The sequence below is a fragment of the Aulonocara sp. 'chitande type north' Nkhata Bay genome, linkage group LG11 (genome assembly GCF_057382095.1).
Source record: "Aulonocara sp. 'chitande type north' Nkhata Bay isolate Kocher_YH1m ecotype deep benthic linkage group LG11, A_spYH_male_GT1.1, whole genome shotgun sequence".
NCBI classification, from domain to species: Eukaryota; Metazoa; Chordata; class Actinopteri; order Cichliformes; family Cichlidae; genus Aulonocara; species Aulonocara sp. 'chitande type north' Nkhata Bay.
Window position 1 is genome coordinate 33168119 of NC_141354.1, and position 20808 is coordinate 33188926.

The following is a 20808-nucleotide window of genomic DNA, read 5'->3' on the forward strand; positions in this document are numbered from 1 at the left end:
GCACCTTAAAAGCTTAAAGCTGTAAGCTAATGATAGTTATATAAGAGCATATGCTGCTGGTGCAATAAGCTGTAGTTTTACGTCCAGTGGATGATGATCTGATTAGTCGACTAATCGCATAAATAATCGGTGACTAGTCGACTATCAAAATAATCGTTTGTGGCAGCCCTAAACGCAATGCTGACTTTCTGAATTCGTTGATTTTGTCAAAAACAAGAAAAACACTGATACACCTCTATTTGTTAGCATAACCTTAATCTAAGGTCGTGTTGTAGTTGATAAATAGTCCAAAAGTCAAAATAGTTTTAATGTCAAAGAAATGCATCAAATTCTCACATGAGAGAATGTAAAAGAAATTAAATATTTATATTAAAAATAAATCATGATTTAATTATCAAAAGCAGCTGCTGACAAATTGTTCACTTTTAATTAAACTAAGCTGTAGCTGTGCTGCCCACATGGCTGTCGTCAAGGCCGCTGAGGATAAAACAAAGTAAGAATTCATCTAATAAAAATGGGCTCTCTCCTAATGAGGTCAAGCCTGGAGAAAATTAAGTGCTCCCCAAACATCACCATCACACTTTTTTTCTTTTTTCTATAAAAAAAAAAAAAAAAAAAAAGACACAATACAGCCTTCAGCAGTTGAGCTGTACCCCAGTTTAGCAGTATAAATAAAAAGTTACGTTTTAATTTTTGATGATGTACATCTTTAGCTGGAAAAGGAAAAGTGGTCTGACAGAGGTTCAGAAATCTCAGCAGCTGATGAAGGATCAATTGGGTCACTGGTACCTTTGTATCCAGACAGCTTATATGAACATATTGTACTCTAATACAAATATCAATTCTTGTCTTTTCGATGGAAACCTCTGCCTGCTTTTCGCTGTGCCTCACCTCCCTCTCCCTCATGCCTCCTCCACTCTCCTAGGTCACTGTACCTCCACAAAGGCCTCTTTTGTGCCGAGCCAGCCCCCCTCCTGACAAGCAGATGGAGGGACAGGCATCCCATTCTCACAGGGCCACTTTCTCACAGCCCTCTGCTCTAGCCCTGCCTTAACATCCCCGTTGTCCAGCTCTTTTCTTTCATTTTACCCCGGGTGGTAGTCAGTCGCCCATTTGGTCAGCACCCCTGCTGTAAGTTGCAGCAAGGACAGCACGCTGCAGGTGCATGTGTGCGTTTCTGATTGTTTTACAATGCCTTTACTTACAAAGCCTGTCAAACTCTGACCCATGTCCTCTCTTTTGAGGAGTGATTTAGCAAGAGGAGATATGTGCGTGAGTTCAGTGAATGTTTGTGTCATCATGTCAGCAGGAGGCTGTTGTGTGTGTACAGATGGCCAGTTAAACTGAGCTGAACTGGCCAACTGAGTTTTCCCCTCTGAAGTCACTTTCTCCATCTGTCTGTTTCTGTAAAGTGGATGACAAGATTTCCTCTCATCTTTTAACAGAATTGGTACTAAAAGGAGGTCATCATGTCCACAGGTTCTTGCAAAACAGTCTGCTGTACTGTTTAGTAGATTTTGACTGGACTAGGGCTGCCACAAACGATTATTTTGATAGTCGACTAGTCACCGATTATTTTTGCGATAAGTCAACGAATCAGATCGCGCATCCATTGGACGTAAAACGTACAGCTTATTGCACCAGCATGCATCTGCTCTTATATAACTATCATTAGCTTACAGCTTTAAGTGTTTAAGGTATGTGCTAACTAAAAATAAAGATGCAGATTGCAGTGTTTCGGTGGAGTTTAATAAACTCAGCCGTCTGCTCCTTGCTATCTAAAATATAACAGGACACCGGAGTATATTCTCGAGCATCTCACACTTCTGATAATCAGTTGTCTGCTTGACGTTTATTAAGCTGTGTAAAAACTATAACTTTAACCTCAGCCAAACTGATTTACTGAGGAACAAATAAAATACTAAAAAAAAAAAAAAAAAAAAAAAAAAAAAAAAAAGGAATCACATTTTAAGTTACCTAAGTGACTTTTATATCATGTTTAACCTGAGTAGCGAAAGACGGCGGTGGGTTTGAAAATGATTTGCCGGGAGTCCGGTGTTCTCACCAGCTCTAGTGAGCCTTGCCCCGTTCAGTCCGTTATTACGCTCTTAAAATCCTACTACTTATTCCTGCATCTTTCGGGATCTTACAAAGCTTCAAACGATGCGTCAACTATTAAATTAGTCGTCGACGTAATCGTGACTAGTCGACTAATCGTGGCAGCCCTGGACAATGTTTCAAAAGCAGTTTTCTGAACCCTGCATAGGTGGTCAACTAGCTGGTCACAGTACAACTGTTCAACACAACCACACTCTCTGGGAAGGTAAAAAGTGAATCTGAGGAGGGGGAAGGTGCATCTTAATAAGGAATAAGAGGGAGCATAATCAGACAGTTTCACCATTAACGTACTTGGTTGTATACAAGAACAAGAACACGAGTAGATGCTCCACAATGAACTCATCAGTATAATACGTAGGTGTAAATGCCAGCTTGTCAGTTTTTCAAAGTTAAAAAGAAATCCATATTACTGAAACTGTTCCCTGTATGCTCAAATTACTTATATTACACTCAATACCTACCAGCAGGTGAGGATGCTGGCCGAGGTGAAGAGGATGATGGGTACTGGATAGGAGGCACACAGCAGCCCGTGGCGGTAGAAGGCCGCTGAAATCTTTTCTCTCAGCTGCTCGCGCAGCGTCATCTTGGTGGGCTTGGTCAACTCCCGGCCATTGGGAAGAACTGGGCGGCCGAGGACAGTTCGCCGCGGGGCATCCAGGGACCTACGAGTGCAAGCGAGTCAATAGATTCACCGAATGAATATTTAATTTCACACATTTTAAAGCCAAAACTCGTGGGATGATTTTGACTATAAAATTATTCATTTTAAAACTTTTAATCCAGAGGGGAATCTGGTATAATAATTAAGTCATTTAATGATTTTCTAGGGGGAAAAAATGTCTTATATACTCCTATGAGATCTGAGAGTTCAGAGAAAGGGGAAGGGACAAGGGGAAGACTTTATATTTAAGACTAAACTTGTTATGGAGATTCATCAGACATAGTGAAACTGAGTGAAATCCTGTTTTATAACTGATAAATAATTATTTGCATACATAAGACATATTTCCTTTTCAGACATATAACATTTGACATCCAAAATTACAATACTTTTTTTTTTACTTCAATATTTTAGTCTAAGAAAAGCATAAATTCCTTCCAGAGAAAATAGATTGTACTTTTAAATATTGAGATTGCTGACACTGCATCCAATCAGTCTAAATAATGCAATCTTATAAAGATGTATTACAAAAGCAACAGTTTTCATATTTTTAAATAACTGGCACAGTTGTCACTGTTTAGACGTAAGCACATGTGGAACAAAATAGCAGCACAGAGGCAAGTTTTATAAATATTGTCATCCCTCTCTTATCAGGCCAAATCGTGTAGTGCATCTCCACAGACTAACACACAGAAACAGAGGTCAGCTCTGTTACTGAGAAGCTCTGTCCTGGAAAACTAATTTGTTACACACATCTTGTGGTGCCATTCTTACTGCTAACTAAAGGCACAGTGTGGTTTTTTTCGTTCAAACCAGCTCATACTGTGGTCACATGCTGCATAGCACTTAAACACACGACTCATTCAGTAGCCCAAAAGGTGTGGACACATTCCCCACGGTGGAAAATATCCAACTGTGGTACAGCAGTGAAACATACATGCTTTACTGGTCACACCTGGGGAAAATTACAACCTCCACGTTCCCTGAAACAACTGTTTCTCAGAAATTTCCTGTAAAGTTACATTTAGATAATAATGCACAGGAGGATATGATGGTGAAAATGGAAGAGGATAATGTTTAACTATTTAAAGAAATAAAAACATAAAATAATAACAACAACAACACAGGTACTGAAAAGCTATTTGTAGAAGATGAATTCATTAAGTCATTAATCATTAGTCACCACCTAAATATCTTTCGACCTTTGGACAGAGAAAGCAATTGGAACACATATCTGACTGCTGGACTTCTTAGCAGTCTTCCAACATGAATCATCCTTTGAACCAGTCCTAATATTTCCATAGCTATAAACAGAACAAAATGCTTTTCATACAACAGGATGCCCCGAAACTCTGAATACAACAGTCCTGTATACTCATTATTGATGCTAATGAATTCTAGTAGCTGAACTTTTAGGTAACTTTGATGATCCCAATTTATCCAGCCATGGTACAGCACACATACTATGTGCCATATGGTATAAAGGAAACAGCTAAAGGAAACCAGCAAACTTGTTTAGCTATTTCCATCGATTGAAATTTAAAAGTTAGATAGTTGTGTAGACCACATTCTTTCATCCATATTATAGGAACTGAAGAATTGTTCTCTGGCATAGGTGCACATTTTATACACATTATATGAGTATCGACAGAGATATGTACAAGTACACAAAAAAATATTTTTAACTGACACCATGCACTGATAATTTGTCGATCAACCAACAGGTTAACATACTCTTAACTCTGATTGGCATCATAATCTCTGGTTTCCATTCTATACAATAATAATCACAATCATGACAACGTCCGGAAATTGACCATCGTTCAAATAAAGAAATGTTAATGTTAGGATGATGTAAACTGCCAGACTAACTGCTGAGTTTGATGTGACTTATCTGAATTCAACATTTGATTTCTCCAGCCTGACCCCCTTAACATGACTCTGTGCTTGAACACGGATGTCAACTCAGGTGGAAAAACTGAACTCTTTGACGTAAACGTGGTTCACTTAACAACAAACGCAATCACCAAATTGGCCTCCAATCGCAGTTCTCGTTTCCCTGTTTACTCAGTCGGCACGTTCAGAGCTGCCTATCAGTGTAAACACTGCTCTATTAAAAATATTTAACTGGGTTTCCTGGCACACATACAGCAGCTGGATTTGTTCAGTATCTTAATCCACCCGCTCTCACCTCAGCTTCTAAAATCATGTCAATAAGCAGCATGAAACTGTTAACCAAACAGTGTTGTTAGACAAGTTAGACTGTTCTAAGAGCATACCTGCCAATGGGAGACCAGTTTATCTCTCTGGCTTGCACCCGCTGAAGTCCCCTGAAAGCAGAAACGGTGGGTTTTTTTAGCTTTACGTGCGCTTTGTGGTTAACACAGTGCTCCCTCCTCGACTCAGACAGACTGTGTAATTGCTCCGCTTGTCCCCCCGAGAACAGCGGAAACATTCCCCGGGAGGAATTTGCCTCAGGAGTCTCTTGATCTGCTGTTATAAATACTCCATACAGTAAACACAGCAATGTCCTAGTAACCTTGCACAATAGGTGCAGCAAACGTTAAAGGCAGATTTTGAAGTAATGACTTTCTGCTCTCAACCTGGTCCTGGTTCCAGGGGCCATCTTGCCAGGGAAAATTTTCAATGAATGCCTCCATCTCTCAGTTGTTTGTCCAGCAGGGTAAGTGGGTGTAGCTGTAAGGCCCAATTTGGCAAAGGGTCAGCACCATCTCCGTCAGTGAACTAATCCCGGATTGAGCTGATCGGAAACTCAGCGAGCAGGGCTCAGGACCTGTAGCCATCCCCCATCATCTCCCTCCTCCTCTGGCCAAAGCCGGCCAGCGTACTATTATGCCAGTTACAGCAAGCCAAGACATTCACCATCTCAAAAGCATGGTGTATTTGAGAGAGGCTTGACAAGTAAAACGTAACAACTAGGGCAGATATATTAACACCAGTCACAGGTCAAGTGCTGGTAAGGAGTAGCCTTTCTCTTATCTTCAGCCATTTTTGGCAAGTGACCAGCAATTATTCAGAAATCCTATTCTGTATCACAAGATAGACGATGGTGTTCCCTAACAAACACTATGGCTGTAGTACATTAAAAACAATATATATTATATAACACAAATAATATTTCCTGACTAAGTCAGGGAAAAGTCTCAGCTGAATGAATAACCATGTGCATTTGTGAGTATGTGCTAAACAAATAATCTAACAAAGAACAGCTTGTATGCATCTTACATGAAAACTCAGCACATTTACTCACAAAACACAGCATTTCACATTGCAAGTGCAAATTCAGTTAAGGAGATCATTGTGGACCTCTTTAGTGTACCTTTCAGATTAAGACTAAGGTAAGACTTTGTCAAAAAGCACAAAGCTAAAAGACTGCTGCTATGAGAAAAATGGTGCACGGAGTTTATAGATGCAAATTATCAATAAAATTTAGAAGCGCAAAGCTTACCTCTTTTCAACACATGCCATGAATGTAAATTCCTTAAACAATATTTCCTCATAAACTGCTGCAAAAATCCAAGCACCATACCAATACCCACAAACATTCCAGCGAGCATTAAGCTGTGTCCGTTCTTTGTGGCATAATTGCATCAAAATTCAGTGACATAGTTGCATAATTCTGAGGCATGCGCCTCTGATAACTGAGGACCATTAGTCCTGCTATAATTGCAGAGAGCAGCTCAATATGGATGAGCCGACTTTTACAACCAGCGCTGATGAGAAAAGAGGGTAATGTCCTGTCAATGAGTAACCACATTTGAATAACAGATGGTGCGTAATAGGCGGTCTACTTCCTTACAAGCACCTCTCTCAAAATACAGTTTTTAAAAATGAAATATATCTTGGTTAATTGATGGACATATACTAAATTACTTGCTAAAGTCTTCTTTACGCTCTAAGGTATACTAAAGCAACCAGGGTTGTGACATAGCCATCACAAGACAATGAACAACTGCAAGAAGGATGATGCAACCCTGTTGCAATATCACCTGCTGGTAATCACAGTAATTATCAAACCAACAATCAGAAACCGGCAGGGATTAATGAATAAAAATCAGAAAGTGCAGTTTAAATATGCACACGTCTTAATTTCATTTATAAAAACTAACATTAGAAAGTGCCTACCAACAAATGTCAAATTGAGCGAGAAGACACCACTCACCGAGCTGAAGCAATGATAAATTATGTTTACATGCAATTAAAAACCTCAAAGGGAACAGTTAAATCTCACCGTTTGCCCTGACAGGTTTATATTCCATATGAGAGCATCTAGCTTTATTATTAAAATGGCATGTGCAAAAAAGGCTAGCTGACAATATCCACCGCTACCTCATCATGGTTCATTAAATAACACTTAAAATGCCTTAAACATAAGAGCAGAAAACAAGTGCTGAACAAACAGCTATAATAATGATAGATCAATGTGTTTTATGTATTATGTAAAAACTTACGATGTCATGAAGCTCAGGCTAAACCTGCTAGCAAACAATTAGCTTTGCTAGCTGTAAATAAACCCGGGTCCCAATATGGACCCACGCTTTAAGCTTAAAAAAAGAAACAAATTGTGACAGTTAACATACCTCAATTAACACAGCTGTCGCTTATAAAGTACCACAGATTGATTCCAACAACGGCGCATAATAGAGTAAAACTACAGGTAGCATGCTTGGTGTTAGCACGTCGTTAGAGTGCGCTCTGAGATGCTCCGGGTTCATGTGTAAGTACCACACTTAAGTTATGAGCTTATTCGAGCCCGAAGACGGCAGCTTTAACGCTACATTCATAGCAACATTGAGTAACCTACATAATAAATAATTCAACAGTTCCGGTACTTTACACTTACACGAAGCTAAGTTTCACAGCTAATGCTAGCAGTGCGCAGCTCAACTTGCCTGGACAAATTTCAGAGTCCCTCCTAATGATGCTGTTGTTGTAGTTGATGTTGTCCTCGTGGTTGAACTGGTAAGCAATCGCTCTATTCCTTCGGTTCCAGATTTTACTAAATGCTAACGCATATGCCTCCCATTAAACGCCAACATATAGACGCACCGTCTCAGCAGTTACTGGCTGTCATATCCCAATGAAACCTCTCCCCTTCGACCTCTCAACTTGCACGCTGTTACAGTGGGGACATCTAGTGGATATGATGGCGACTTTTTAGGCATCCTGTGCAAATTTAGGAACCAATTTCCTGTTTGAGTCTACGTGTCTGTGGCTTCTAGGCTAGATTATTGTAATTTATTATTATAGTGAAACTTGCTTTTATGTATGGGTCAGAGACGGTTGCACTGAAGAGACAGAAAGCAGGGCTGAAGGTGCCGGGAATAAGTACATAAGAGAGACAGATCGGGTTGTAGTCAGAGTTAGAGGGACAAGCTTGAGAAGGAGGTATAGTGGCTATATTGGACAAGGGATACTGACTATGGAGCTTCCAAGGATGAGGGAGCAAAACAGGAAGACCACAGAGAAGATTCATGGATGTAGTGAAGGAGGACAAGCAGAGGGTTGGTGTGGCAGGAGAGGACTCTAGGTATAGGGTGAGATCGAGGCAGATGATCTGCTGTGCTGAACACTAAAGGAAGTAGTCAGAAGAATTCTTATCAGGTGCCCTGATATCTTTGAAGACCTTTCAATTCATCCAAAATGCTGAAGGAATCAAGAGTACTAATATGAACAAAGGAGGCTCATAACTCTCTAATATTCTGTTCATTGACTCCCTGTTAAATCCTCGTCACTTATACAGCGCTTAATTAGGTCCATCATATTTTGAAGACCACGTAGTTCCATACTATCCCAACAGACCACTTTTCCTCACAACTACAAGTTTTAAAAATTAGGATGTGATGGAGAGCTTTCCATTTTGGGTTCAAGTGACACCCTCTCTACTTAGGTGACCACTGAGGATACTCCAGGCATTCAAGTACCACTATTAGATTGAATTAAGATTGTTTCTTCTTACTCTTTGGGCTCATTTGGGCTTTAATCATTGTTAACTATTCCCACCTGTACCTATCTCCAGGTGTCTGCCTTCAGAGGTGGATTACCTCCCTAGGTATGTTTCTGCCAGAGGATTTTTCCAGTAAAATTTGAGTTTTCTGTTTTTAAGTGCTTACTCATGAGGTAGGCTTGGTTTCTCTCCAAACATATTTTACTTGTGTGTTTTTCTTACAATGTAATGTACCCTGAGACAACTGTTGTTGTAAAATGTGTGCATTTAAATAAGAAAAAATGAATTCGATTTTATTATATTAACATTCATTGGCAACACGGCTCCACAAAACTGTTCTTTGAATAATACTTTTATTCATTAACAAGATTCTTTCAAACCACCAGCAATCCTGCATTCTGAGTATTTTGTTGAGTCGTCCACTGAAATCGACCAAATAATGACAACATCACGAGTCAGCATGATAATAACTCTATCCTCTGGAGATTCAGAGGTCTGGAATTGGATCACAATGTCCTTCCATCACAAGGTTTGGGATCCAGACACTGTTTGCTGACAGCAGTGACCAGCCATGGCCAATTCACCAACCACTTTGGCAGCATTTGCTATTTGCGCAACATGAAAACATAACAGTGGTTGTTCTGTTGTCACGTAAAAGAGACTAAATGTGTCTAAGGGTATAACTAGAGAACGGCGCTGGATGTCCCAGGAGCAAAGAAGGAGGCTCCTTTATCGTGGACCTTGTACTGAAAAAGCTTCTTCTGTGTGTGCTGCCCATCGCCTCGTCTCCTCCTCCAACAAACCTCCACCTGGAAAAACAACAGTGCACCTTGTGCTAAATTTGATACTGTTTAAGGACAAGAAATAGACACTAGATGGATTTTGTCAAGTACAGCTGAAATGAGATTAATAAAGTAATCAATCAACAGAAAATTAGTCAGTAATAATGTTCTTAATTACAAAAATGTTAATCACAGTTACCAAAAACAATCATTTTACCCTCTTTCTGTTCAAATATTTGTAACTCTATAACATAGAAAGCTCAAATCGATTTTGACTTGTTAACTGAATCTAAACACCTGGATAATGAGCAGATCTGTGTCTCTGATGTGTTCAGTCTGAATTAGAAAATTTGCATCCACATACACACATACCTGACCGTGTATGTCCCTGCAGTAGCCAGTTGGGAGACCCTGTACATGAAGAGTGAGGCTGCACTGGTGGGTCAGGCCCTTGAGGAGCCACTCTGATCCCTCATCACTTCCATCATCCTCCGCTTCTTCTCCATGACAGCGTACCAGCATCACTATGTTCCCCTGCAGTGCAGACATGTTTATAAGAGTATTTGTAGAATCCACTGAGTTTAATTTGAGGAGAGGACTTTTAATGAAAGGGCATTTTGGTCTAACCTGTAGCTGAGAGCAGACTGTGGCTCTGCAGTAGTGGCTGAAGTCCAGCGCGGCTCCAGCGCTGACCCCCAGACTCAAAAGCACACTGACGTCATCCACCAGCAAAACGGGAGGACCCCACTCTTCCACCCCTTCCTCCCCACCACCATCACTGCTCACACTGGACCGCACAAACTCATACAGCCTCTGCAGGCCAACGGTAGGATCTCTGGGGACAAAGGAGGTGATGCTGTCTGACTAGTCCTAAAGTCAGTTGAGGTTTTTTTTTTTTTTTTGTTAACATGTTTTTTTTTTTTTTAAATACGTGACAATTATGCAATGAAAGTTATGAGTAAGAACAGTGGTTATACCTGAGGAAGTCCATGGCTTGACTTCCTGTTGTGGTTTCTTGAGGAATCAAAATAGATAGCGACTCCTTAAGGCCCTCTAGGAAAATCAGCTGACCCTTTTCCCTTGCCTGTGTTAAACTTACACCCTGAGAACACACATTTCACGCAAAAAAGAGGTTTTTAAAAAAATATTTGACTCCTGTTGTGTCACTAATAAAGCGTTTTAATTCTGCTGCTGATCCTTGTTTAAATAGATTTAGATCTTGAATAAGATATCATGTCTTTAATGACAGTGGCTCACTGGGGAAGGATGGAAATTGCCCTTCATGCCAGTGGTTTTGATGTTTTCTTGCAGAAAATGTTAGTTAACACTCACCAGTCTTTGACTGATTGCACTGTAGTGACTGAAGGACTGCACCAGACCCAGAAAACACACTTTGCATCGCGCTAAAACCAAACAAACAAACAAACAAAAAAACAGATTAAACACATTAGCTGTTAAACAGACAGCTAGAAAATGACAATACTGTGGCAAGTTACACCTCACCTCGCAGGTAGAAAGACAGGAAGTGGTGAATGAGGAAAGAGGCATCACTCTGTCTGTCAGACACTAAAATAAATTCCCCCTGTAGGATGGGCATTGTGGCACTTAATGACGCTGGATAACTTGCAGTGCACTTAAGCTCGTTACAAATACACGACTACAAGTAAAGTAGTGTTCAAAGTGAGACTGAAAATACTGCATTCCTTACCTGAGTGAAGCTGTCTGGAGTGGCGTTCAGGATGCTGTTGAGCTCTGTAAACATAGCTAACCTTGGAAGCTAAGCTAACTGTAAATAATACAAGCTAAACGGTTTCAAAGTGACACACACCAGGAGATTTTAACAGAAATTAACCGACATGTCTGTTTTGTACATATATGGGATAAAATTAAAGGCTTACGATTCTATTTTTAACAAATCAAAGATTAGAAAGCTTTTCTCCACAGTCTCTGCTTTCTGCTTGTTGTTAACGCCTGGAAATATAAACCAAAGAAGAGGTCTCACTCCGACCCTTTATCCGTGACAATCTTTTCGATCATTTTCACAATTTTTTTTATTTTGGCACATTACACTCAAGCTATAATAAAGACAAATATTAAGGCAAATCTTAATATTTGGCTTACGATCATACTAAAAATAAATTCCACTACGGGCTAGCAAACAGGAAAGCGTGGTAGCGAGTGCGCATCGTCTTCATAGACAATCTTCGTAAGCACATGGAAACTTCTTCGGCGTTGCCGTCTTAATGTCGTGTGCAAGCAGCCCCACATGCTGGTGGTACTGTGGTAATAGACGTGGTGGTAGACGCATCCCGAGTATTTCACAAAAACAGGTATATACAGGAATATATGTTAAAGTATTATTATTATTATTATTATTATTATTAGGGCCCGAGCACTGAGAGTGCGAAGGCCCTATTGTATCTGCTCCGTTTCTTATTAGGGCCCGAGCACCGAGAGTGCGAAGGCCCTATTGTATCTGCTCCGTTTCTTATTATTATTATTATTATTATTATTATTATTATTCAGGCGAAACAAGGGCCTTTTTGAGGGCCTAAACATGCTCAAAAACTCATGAAATTTTGCACACATGCCAGGTCTGGTGAAAAATTTTGTATTTTAATGGTTTTACATATGAGCACTGGGAAATGGCTCTAGAGCGCCACCTATGCCTTGTTAAATGCAGCCCTACGACCACATCGTTTGAGCTACATGTATGAAATTTGGCACACATGTGTATCATGCCAAGACGAACAAAAAAGTCTGTGGGCCCATTGACGCAAACCCAACAGGAAGTCCGCCATTTGGAAGAGAAGGTGACATTTTGGCTCTAATTTTGCCATTTCCATGCCTCGAACTTTTGCGAACTCCTCCTTGAGGTTTCATTTCATAACCTTCATATTTGGTCAGTGTCAACTACACCCTTGTGCCATGTTAAATTGCGGAGCTTTTGAGTTTTCACAATACCATGAGGCCGTGGCGCCATGGCGAATTTCGATGACTCGCCATGAAAATCTTATTGCCTCTCATTCTGTCATACATGTTCCGATCTGGACCAAAGAGCACACATATGATAAGGCTCCACCCCTGAACATATTTCAACTGCCATATTTGACATCAAGGACAGCGCCACCTAGTGGGAACAGGAAATGTCATGTTTTACACTTTGGGGTACAGTATAGTGATGGGTGACATCTGCAGCCTCAAATTTCTCCAGGAAAGGCGTAAGGAGTTGGTCTTGGGTTACAGTGAAAACTGTGACTTTTCGCAAAAGGGTGTGACCCCAGCGGCGTGGCGAACTTTGATGTCACGCCATGAAGAAACAAATTAGTATAACTCAATGAAATCCAGTCTGATCAGTACCAGACTTTACAGGCATGATGTCAGACCCGCCCTGAACAGATTGATGTGCCCATTGTCGGAAATACGGACAGCGCCACCTAGTGGCAACAGGAAATGTCATGGCTTTAATTTTGTTGTACTGATTTTCACAGGTTCATCTTGGCCACCTCAAAAGCGGTGAATATCACCATCAGTCCCTCGTGATGCTTCAGTGCAAAAATTGTGAGTTTAAACTGAACGGCGCACCCTGGTGGCAACGCTGTTCAACATGAAAGATGAAGTGGCTTTTGAGGGGCTTGGCAAGTTTATAGAGGCTTGAAATTTGGCCCACACCTCCAAGTGGATGAAGGCTTTGTTGTCATGTGATCATTTTCATTGAATAGCGCGAAATTGCTCCACAGCGCCCCCTACAAAATTTCAAAACAACAGCCCCTGCTCTGTGTTTCATCTATGAGTCTGAAACCTGGTAAGCTTATGGAAAATATCAAGATGTACAAAAAAGTCTCTTGGAGCAATATCCCAAATCCAACAGGAAGTCAGCCATTTTAAAATTAATGTGCAATTTTGGCGACATTTTCCCCTCTTTTCAGGCTTCATACTTTGACGAACTCCTCCAAGGGATTTCATCATATTGAACCATTCTCCAGTGTGTGGAATCTAAAGACCTTTGTGATGTTAAATTGCGAAGCTTTTTACGTCCAGGGAAACGGGGTGGTTATGGCGGCACTTAGAGTTTGAATCACTCGCCAAAAAGCAGTAATCTGCTGTCACTCAAAAACACAATGTCCAATCTCTCCCAAACGTCTCAGGTGTGATGAGACTCGAGCTCGGAAATGTTTGTTATGCCATTGGTCGGTAATAGTTAGAGCGCCACCTAGTGGGACGACTATAATCATGGTTCAATGAGATGAAATGTTAGCTGGTGGTTAAATGCATGAATTCCATCAATGTGACATCAGATCGGACGTGCTAGTTTTAGGTGTTGGGCGTGGCTCGACACGCCAGGGTGCGAGGGCCCTCATAACGCTGCTTGCAGCTTTAATTATTATTATTATTATTAGGGCCCGAGCACCGAGAGTGCGAAGGCCCTATTGTATCTGCTCCGTTTCTTATTGTGTGGATGCTTTAAGCATCCACACTATTGAGTTCCTGTTTCTCTTTATTCTTTATTATTATTATTATTATTCTTAGGACTTCCGTACACTTTTCGCCGTAGAACTACTTCCACAATTTTCAGCCGATTTTCACCGTTCAAATTTTAAACTATTCAGCTATTTTTGCTCTTTCCGGCTATGACTTTTGCTATTTTTAACTATTATACTTTTTAAAATATTCCACTTTTTTCCTTTAATTTGTCCCATTGAAATGAATGGGAAACTTCAGCAATTCTGCTAAAATTTGCTTGTTTTTGAAACTTAACTACTTCCTCATACTTTCACCTAGAACAACCATTCAAATTTTAAAATGTTCACAAATTATTGGGCTATTCAGGTATGATTCAGCTTTTTCAAATCTTTTACTGTTTTACTTTTATGCCTCTTAAAGTTTTGAGTTGCAAAATTGTGATTTTTCACAAAATACATGCGTTGTTATGGTTGCTATGCTCTTGGCTTCCAGTGTGTCACTGAAGGTTTTGCAGTCTTCTCTTCATGTCCGAACAACTGTTTGCTACTTGCTCAATTTTCACTCAACTTCCACAAATTATACATCAAAACGTAGGTATTTTTGCTGGCTTTCAGAAAATGTCACTATCATTGTTGTGGTATTCATAGAACTTTCGCAAATCTCCTCAGACTAACACAAGGTCAGAAAACTCTCCATATAAAGTCAATGGAGAGTTTGTTCAAAATCACCGCTGCATTTCTGGAATGAGAGGCATATTCGAATCGTCATATCTCCTTAACGAAGCAAAGTTAAGACATGAGGCTTGTCCCGGCATATCTTCAGACACTCCTGACGCTCACAATTCAAGAATTTCTTTCTCAACTATTACCGTTCTGAAATGAGTTGGACTTGTTTGAGGGTAGGAAATTCGTCCTTCGCTCAGATTTCTTCAGATTTCAAAGTCTGGAAATGAACCACTTTTTTCTCTCGTCATAAGTTTTTGTTGGATTTCCACAGAGACCTGAAAATTTCCATGATTGTTCACCAAAGCCTGCTGTCTCTTACGGTGAAAGAATGATATCGATACTCCAAATAGATTTCAAGTTACAAAGCGTTGTTTGAGGGCAAGTCAAGGCAGTTTTTGCTTCGCTCTACTCAGTTATGGTGCATTAGAAGTCAAATATCTTTAATAATTCATATTTTAATGATAAATTGTAAACACTGGAAGATTCCCCCATGTCTTCTGAACAAAACGGTGTAAGAATGACCGTTCTAGCCCCTACGGTTAGGAAATTATGGTCATTTGTTTGAGGGGAGTCGTCACTATGAGAAATAGACTGCAATAATCCTGTGCCTCTCTCTGCTGCGTGTGTAAAAAGATGCACCTTTTTTGGCGGGAAAACGTAAACAGCCACTCTGATTGGTGGATTTAAATTCGGCAGCTCTCTCCCTCTGTGTCTGTGTGTGTGTGTGTGTGTGTGTGTGTGTGTGTGTGTGTGTGTGTGTGTTTAGTGGGAGAGAGAGGACCCTGCCCTTATTTGGCAGCATGTCATTGTAGGATTTAAATTGAATATAGTTAGACTGGTTGACTGGATTAGAGCCTGTGTTTGTGTGTCCCTCTGTGCATTTGTGTTTCAATATGCCTCCATATTTGTCATTTTGTAAGTTATTACTATTCTGCTAAATCATAGTATTTCTGGTACTTTTCGGTACTTGTGCTAAATACAGTATTTCTGCTAAATCATACTATTTCTGCTTTTCATAAGATTTGTGCCTAATATAGTATTTCTGCTAAATTATAGTATTTATTTTTTTTATAGGATTTGTGCCTAACATAGTATTTCTGCTAAATTATAGTATTTCTGCTTTTTATACTATTTGTGCCTAATATAGTATTTCTGCTTTTTATAGGATTTGTGCCTAATATAGTATTTCTGCTTTTTATAGGATTTGTACCTAATATAGTATTTCTGCTTTTTATAGGATTTGTGCTTAATATAGTATTTCTGCTAAATTATAGTATTTCTGCTTTTTATAGTATTTGTGCTAAAACATAGTATTTCTACTAAATGTAGTATTTATGCTTAATCATAGTATTTCTATATATTTCTGCCAGGTCCCCAGGCAGCCAATCCTCTGTGAGGACTGAGAAATTCAAATTTTCAAATCAGGGCCTGCACGGCTTCCCAGCCAATCATATATGTGTCCTGAGGCATTCAAATTTGCATATTGGGGCCTTCATGGCTTCTAAGCCAGCCAATCATATCTGAGGGCTGAGGAATTCAAATCCACAAATCAGGGCCTGCACAGCTTCCCAGCCAGCCAATCATGTATGTGGGCTCCAGGTATTCAAATTTGCATATTGGGAAATTCGTGGCTTCTAAGTAAACAAGTCATCCATGTCATATATCTCTAAAAATTCATATTTTAATGATAAATTGTCAACACTTGAAGATTCCCCCATCTCTTCTGAACAAAACGGTGTAAGAATGACCGCTCTAGCCCCTATGGTTAGGAAATTATGGTCATTTGTTTGAGGGGAATCCTCACTATGTGAAATAAACTGAAAGCAGGTCTATGTCTCTGTGCTGCGTGTGTAAAAAGATGCACCTGTTTTGGCGGGAAAACGTAAACAGCCTCTCTGATTGGTGGATTCAAATTCAGCAGCTCCCAGGCTGACCTAGAAACTTAGTCCTCTCTCCCTGTGTGTGTGTGTGTGTGTGTGTGTGTGTGTGTGTGTGTGTGTGTGTGTGTGTGTTTAGTGGGAGAGAGAGGACCCTGCCCTTATTTGACAGCATGTCATTGTAGGATTTAAATTGAACATAGTTAGACTGGTTGACTGGATTAGAGCCTGTGTTTGTGTGTCCCTCTGTGCATTTGTGTTTCAATAAGTTATTACTATTCTGCTAAATCATAGTATTTCTGGTACTTTTCGGTACTTGTGCTAAATACAGTATTTCTGCTAAATCATACTATTTCTGCTTTTCATAGGATTTATGCCTAATATAGTATTTCTGCTAAATTATAGTATTTCTGCTTTTTATAGGATTTGTGCCTAACATAGTATTTCTGCTAAATTATAGTATTTCTGCTTTTTATAGGATTTGTGCCTAACATAGTATTTCTGCTAAATTATAGTATTTCTGCTTTTTATACTATTTGTTCTAAATTATAGTATTTCTGCTTTTTATAGGATTTGTGCTTAATATAGTATTTCTGCTAAATTATAGTTTTTCTTCTTTTTATAATATTTGTGCTAAAACATAGTATTTCTACTAAATGTAGTATTTATGCTTAATAATAGTATTTCTATATATTTCTGCCAGGTCCCCAGGCAGCCAATCCTCTGTGAGGACTGAGACATTCAAATTTTCAAATCAGGGCCTGCACAGTTTCCCAGCCAATCAAATAAGTGTCCTGAGGCATTCAAATTTGCATATTGGGGCCTTCGTGGCTTCTAAGCCAGCCAATCATATCTGAGGGCTGAGTAATTCAAATCCACAAATCAGGGCCTGCACGGCTTCCCAGCCAGCCAATCACATATGTGGTCTCAGGCATTCAAATTTGCATATTGGGGAATTCGTGGCTTCTAAGTCAACAAGTCATCCATGTCATATATCTCTAAAAATTCATATTTTAATATTAAATTGTCAACACTTGAAGATTCCCCCATCTCTTCTGAACAAAACGGTGTAAGAATGACCGTTCTAGCCCCTATGGTTAGGAAATTACGGTCATTTGTTTGAGGGGAGTCGTCACTATGAGAAATAGACTGCAAAAATCCTGTGTCTCTCTGTGCTGCTGCGTGTGTAAACAGATGCACCTGTTTTGGTGGGGAAAAGTGCACAGCCTCTCTGATTGGTGGATTCAAATTCACCAGCTCCCAGGCTGACCTAGAAACTTACTTCTCTCTCCCTGTGTGTGTGTGTGTGTGTGTGTGTGTGTGTGTGTGTGTGTGTGTGTGTGTGTGTGTGTGACAGAGAGAGAGAGCGAGAGAGAGAGAGAGAGAGAGGGAGGGAGAGAAAGGCTTTTAATGGGATGATCTCATTCTAAGATTTAAATTCAATATATTTAGACTGGTTGACTGAATTGGATCTTGTGTGTGGGTCTCTCTGTGCATGTGTGTTTCCTCATGTGTACATATTTGTGATTGTGTGGCTGTAATAAATTTTTTTGCAGATTTTTGTCATTTAACAAGTATATTTGAGGGACCCTCAGCATGTTCAGCATTTTTTCAGCTGTCCATTTTGCTTTTCCAATTTTTCTGTTTAACTTATTACTATTGTGCTAAATCATACTGTTTCTGCTATTTTATAAGATTTGTGCTTAATATACTATTTCTGCTTTTATAGGATTTGTGCTTAATATAGTATTTCTGCTAAATGTAGTATTTATGCTTAATCATACTATTTCTGCTTTTCATAGTATTTGTGCTTAATATAGTATTTCTGCTAAATTTAGTATTTCTGATTAATTATAGTTTTTCTACTAAATCATAGTACAGTATTTCTGCTTTTTATGGGATTTGTGCTAAAACAAAGTATTTCTACTAAATGTAGTATTTGTGCTTAATCATACCATTTCTGCTTTTTATAGGATTTGTGCTTAATATAGTATTTCTGCTAAATTATAGTATTTCTGCCAAATTATAATATTTGTGCTAAAACATAGTCTCAATTTAAAATTACAATATTCATAGTTCATCACAGTGTCTCTGGTAAATCACAATATTTCTGCTCTGTTGTACTATTTTTCTAAATCATAGTGTTTCTGTAATGTTTAAGTATTTTTGGCTAAATATATTCTTTCTGTTATCTTATACTATTTCTCCTAAATTCTTGTATTTTTGAGAAGTTATCATGTTTCTGGTAAGTTACAATATTTCTGCTAAATTCTGCTATGCTATTGTATTTCTGCCAAGTATTATGTTTCCTCTAAGATATTGCAGTTCTGCTAAGTTATTCCATTTTAGCAAACTTCTTTTGCTTCTGCAAAGTTTTTACAATTTCTGCAACTTTTCAGCTTTTTCAGCTACTTTTTGCATACAGCTTCAGCTTTAAGCATCCACACTGCATTTTCGCAGGAAATGCAAATTTTTCTAGTTATTATTATTATTATTATTCAGGCAAAACAAGGGCCTTTTTGAGGGCCTAAACATGCTCAAAAACTCATGAAATTTTGCACACATGCCAGGTCTGGTGAAAAATTTTGTATTTTAATGGTTTTACATATGAGCACTGGGAAATGGCTCTACAGCGCCACCTATGCCTTGTTAAATGCAGCCCTACGACCACATCGTTTCAGCTACATGTATGAAATTTGGCACACATGTGTATCATGCCGAGTCGAACAAAAAAGTCTGTGGGCCCATTGATGCAAACCCAACAGGAAGTCCGCCATTTGGAAGAGAAGGTGACATTTTGGCTCTAATTTTGCCATTTCCATGCCTCGAACTTTTGCGAACTCCTCCTTGGGATTTGGTTGTATAAGCTTCATCTTTGGTCAGTGTCAACTACACACCTGGGCCATGTTAAATTGCGGAGCTTTTGAGTTTTCACAATACTATGAGGCCGTGGCGCCATGGCGAATTTCGATGACTCGCCATGAAAATCTTATTGCCTCTCATTTTGTCATACATTTTCTGACCTTGACCAAAGTGAACACATATGATAAGGCTCCACCCCTGAACATATTTCAACTGCCATATTTGACACCAGGGACAGCGCCACCTAGTGGGAACAGGAAATGTCATGTTTTACACTTTGGGGTACAGTATTGTGATGGGTGACATCTGCAGCCTCAAATTTCTCCAGGAAAGCCTTAAGGAGTTGGTCTTGGGTTACAGTGAAAACTGTGACTTTTCGCAAAAGGGTGTGACCCCAGCAGCATGGCGAACTTTGATGTCACGCCATGAAGAAACAAATTAGTATAACTCAATGAAATCCAGTCTGTTCAGTACCAGACTTTACAGGCATGATGTCAGACCCGCCCTGAACAGATTGATGTGCCCATTGTCGGGAATACGTACAGCGCCACCTAGTGGCAACAGGAAATGTCATGGCTTTAATTTTGTTGTACTGATTTTCACAGGTTCATCGTGGCCACCTCAAAAGCGGTGAATATCAACATCAGTCCCTCGTGATGCTTCAGTGCAAAAATTGTGACTTTAAACTGAACGGCGCACCCTGGTGGCAACGCTGTTCAACATGAAAGATGAAGTGGCTTTTGAGGGGCTTGCAAGTTTATAGAGGCTTGAAATTTGGCGCACACCTCCAAATGGATGAAGGCTTTGTTGTCATGTGATCATTTTCATTGAATAGCGCGAAATTGCTCCACAGCGCCCCCTACAAAATTTCAAAACAACAGCCCCTGCTCTGTGTTTCATCTATGAGTCTGAAACTTGGTAAGCTTATGGAAAATATCAAGATGTACAAAAAAGTCTCTTGGAGCAATATCCCAAATCCAACAGGAAGTCAGCCATTTTAAAATTAATGTGCAATTTTGGCGACATTTTCCCCTCTTTTCAGGCTTCATACTTTGACGAACTCCTCCAAGGGATTTCATCATATTGAACCATTCTCCAGTGTGTGGAATCTAAAGACCTTTGTGATGTTAAATTGCGAAGCTTTTTACGTTCAAGGAAACGGGGTGGTCATGGCGGCACGTGGAGTTTCAATCACTCGCCAAAAAGCAGTAATATGCTGTCACTCAAAGACACAAAGTCCAATCTCTCCCAAAGGTCGCAGGCGTGATGAGACTCGAGCTCGGAAATGTTTGTTATGCCCTTTGTCTATAATGGTTAGAGCGCCACCTAGTGGGACGACTATACTCATGGT

General features: G+C 39.7%; 2 protein-coding genes across 7 annotated transcripts in view; both read right to left on the bottom strand.

The window, feature by feature from the left end:
• scap (SREBF chaperone) overlaps window positions 1-7895 on the bottom strand; it is a 34533-nt gene extending 26638 nt beyond the window's left edge. For 2 of the 6 annotated variants that reach the window (XM_086312232.1, XM_086312231.1), the window contains exons 1-2: window positions 5059-5600; window positions 2580-2780 (exon numbers count right to left, since the gene is read on the bottom strand). In XM_086312232.1, coding sequence (XP_086168358.1) covers window positions 2580-2780; window positions 5059-5234 — 377 coding nt within the window. In that variant the 5' untranslated portion in view covers window positions 5235-5600. Of the gene's footprint in view, window positions 1-2579; window positions 2781-5058; window positions 5601-6248; window positions 6428-7692 lie in introns of those variants that run through there. The other 4 variants (XM_086312234.1, XM_086312236.1, XM_086312233.1 and 1 more) reach the window with 4 other exon arrangements.
• A 1161-nt stretch (window positions 7896-9056) lies between these two features.
• elp6 (elongator acetyltransferase complex subunit 6) lies at window positions 9057-11301 on the bottom strand. The gene is made up of 7 exons (XM_086312237.1): window positions 11238-11301; window positions 11033-11111; window positions 10862-10932; window positions 10507-10631; window positions 10157-10364; window positions 9902-10063; window positions 9057-9556 (listed from the first exon to the last, which is right to left on the bottom strand). Exons 1-7 carry the CDS (start codon window positions 11289-11291, stop codon window positions 9431-9433), a joined length of 825 nt encoding a protein of 274 aa, XP_086168363.1. The 5' UTR covers window positions 11292-11301; the 3' UTR covers window positions 9057-9430.
• Between the last annotated feature and the right edge of the window lie 9507 nt (window positions 11302-20808).

Coding starts and splice junctions, on each gene's coding strand:
- elp6 (XM_086312237.1), bottom strand. CDS start 11,291: ATGTTTACAGAGCTCAACAGCATCCTGAACGCCACTCCAGACAGCTTC. Junction 10,632..10,861: donor GTGCAATCAGTCAAAGACTG/GTGAGTGTTAAC, acceptor GTGTGTTCTCAG/GGTGTAAGTTTAACACAGGC. Junction 10,064..10,156: donor CAGTCTGCTCTCAGCTACAG/GTTAGACCAAAA, acceptor TCTGCACTGCAG/GGGAACATAGTGATGCTGGT.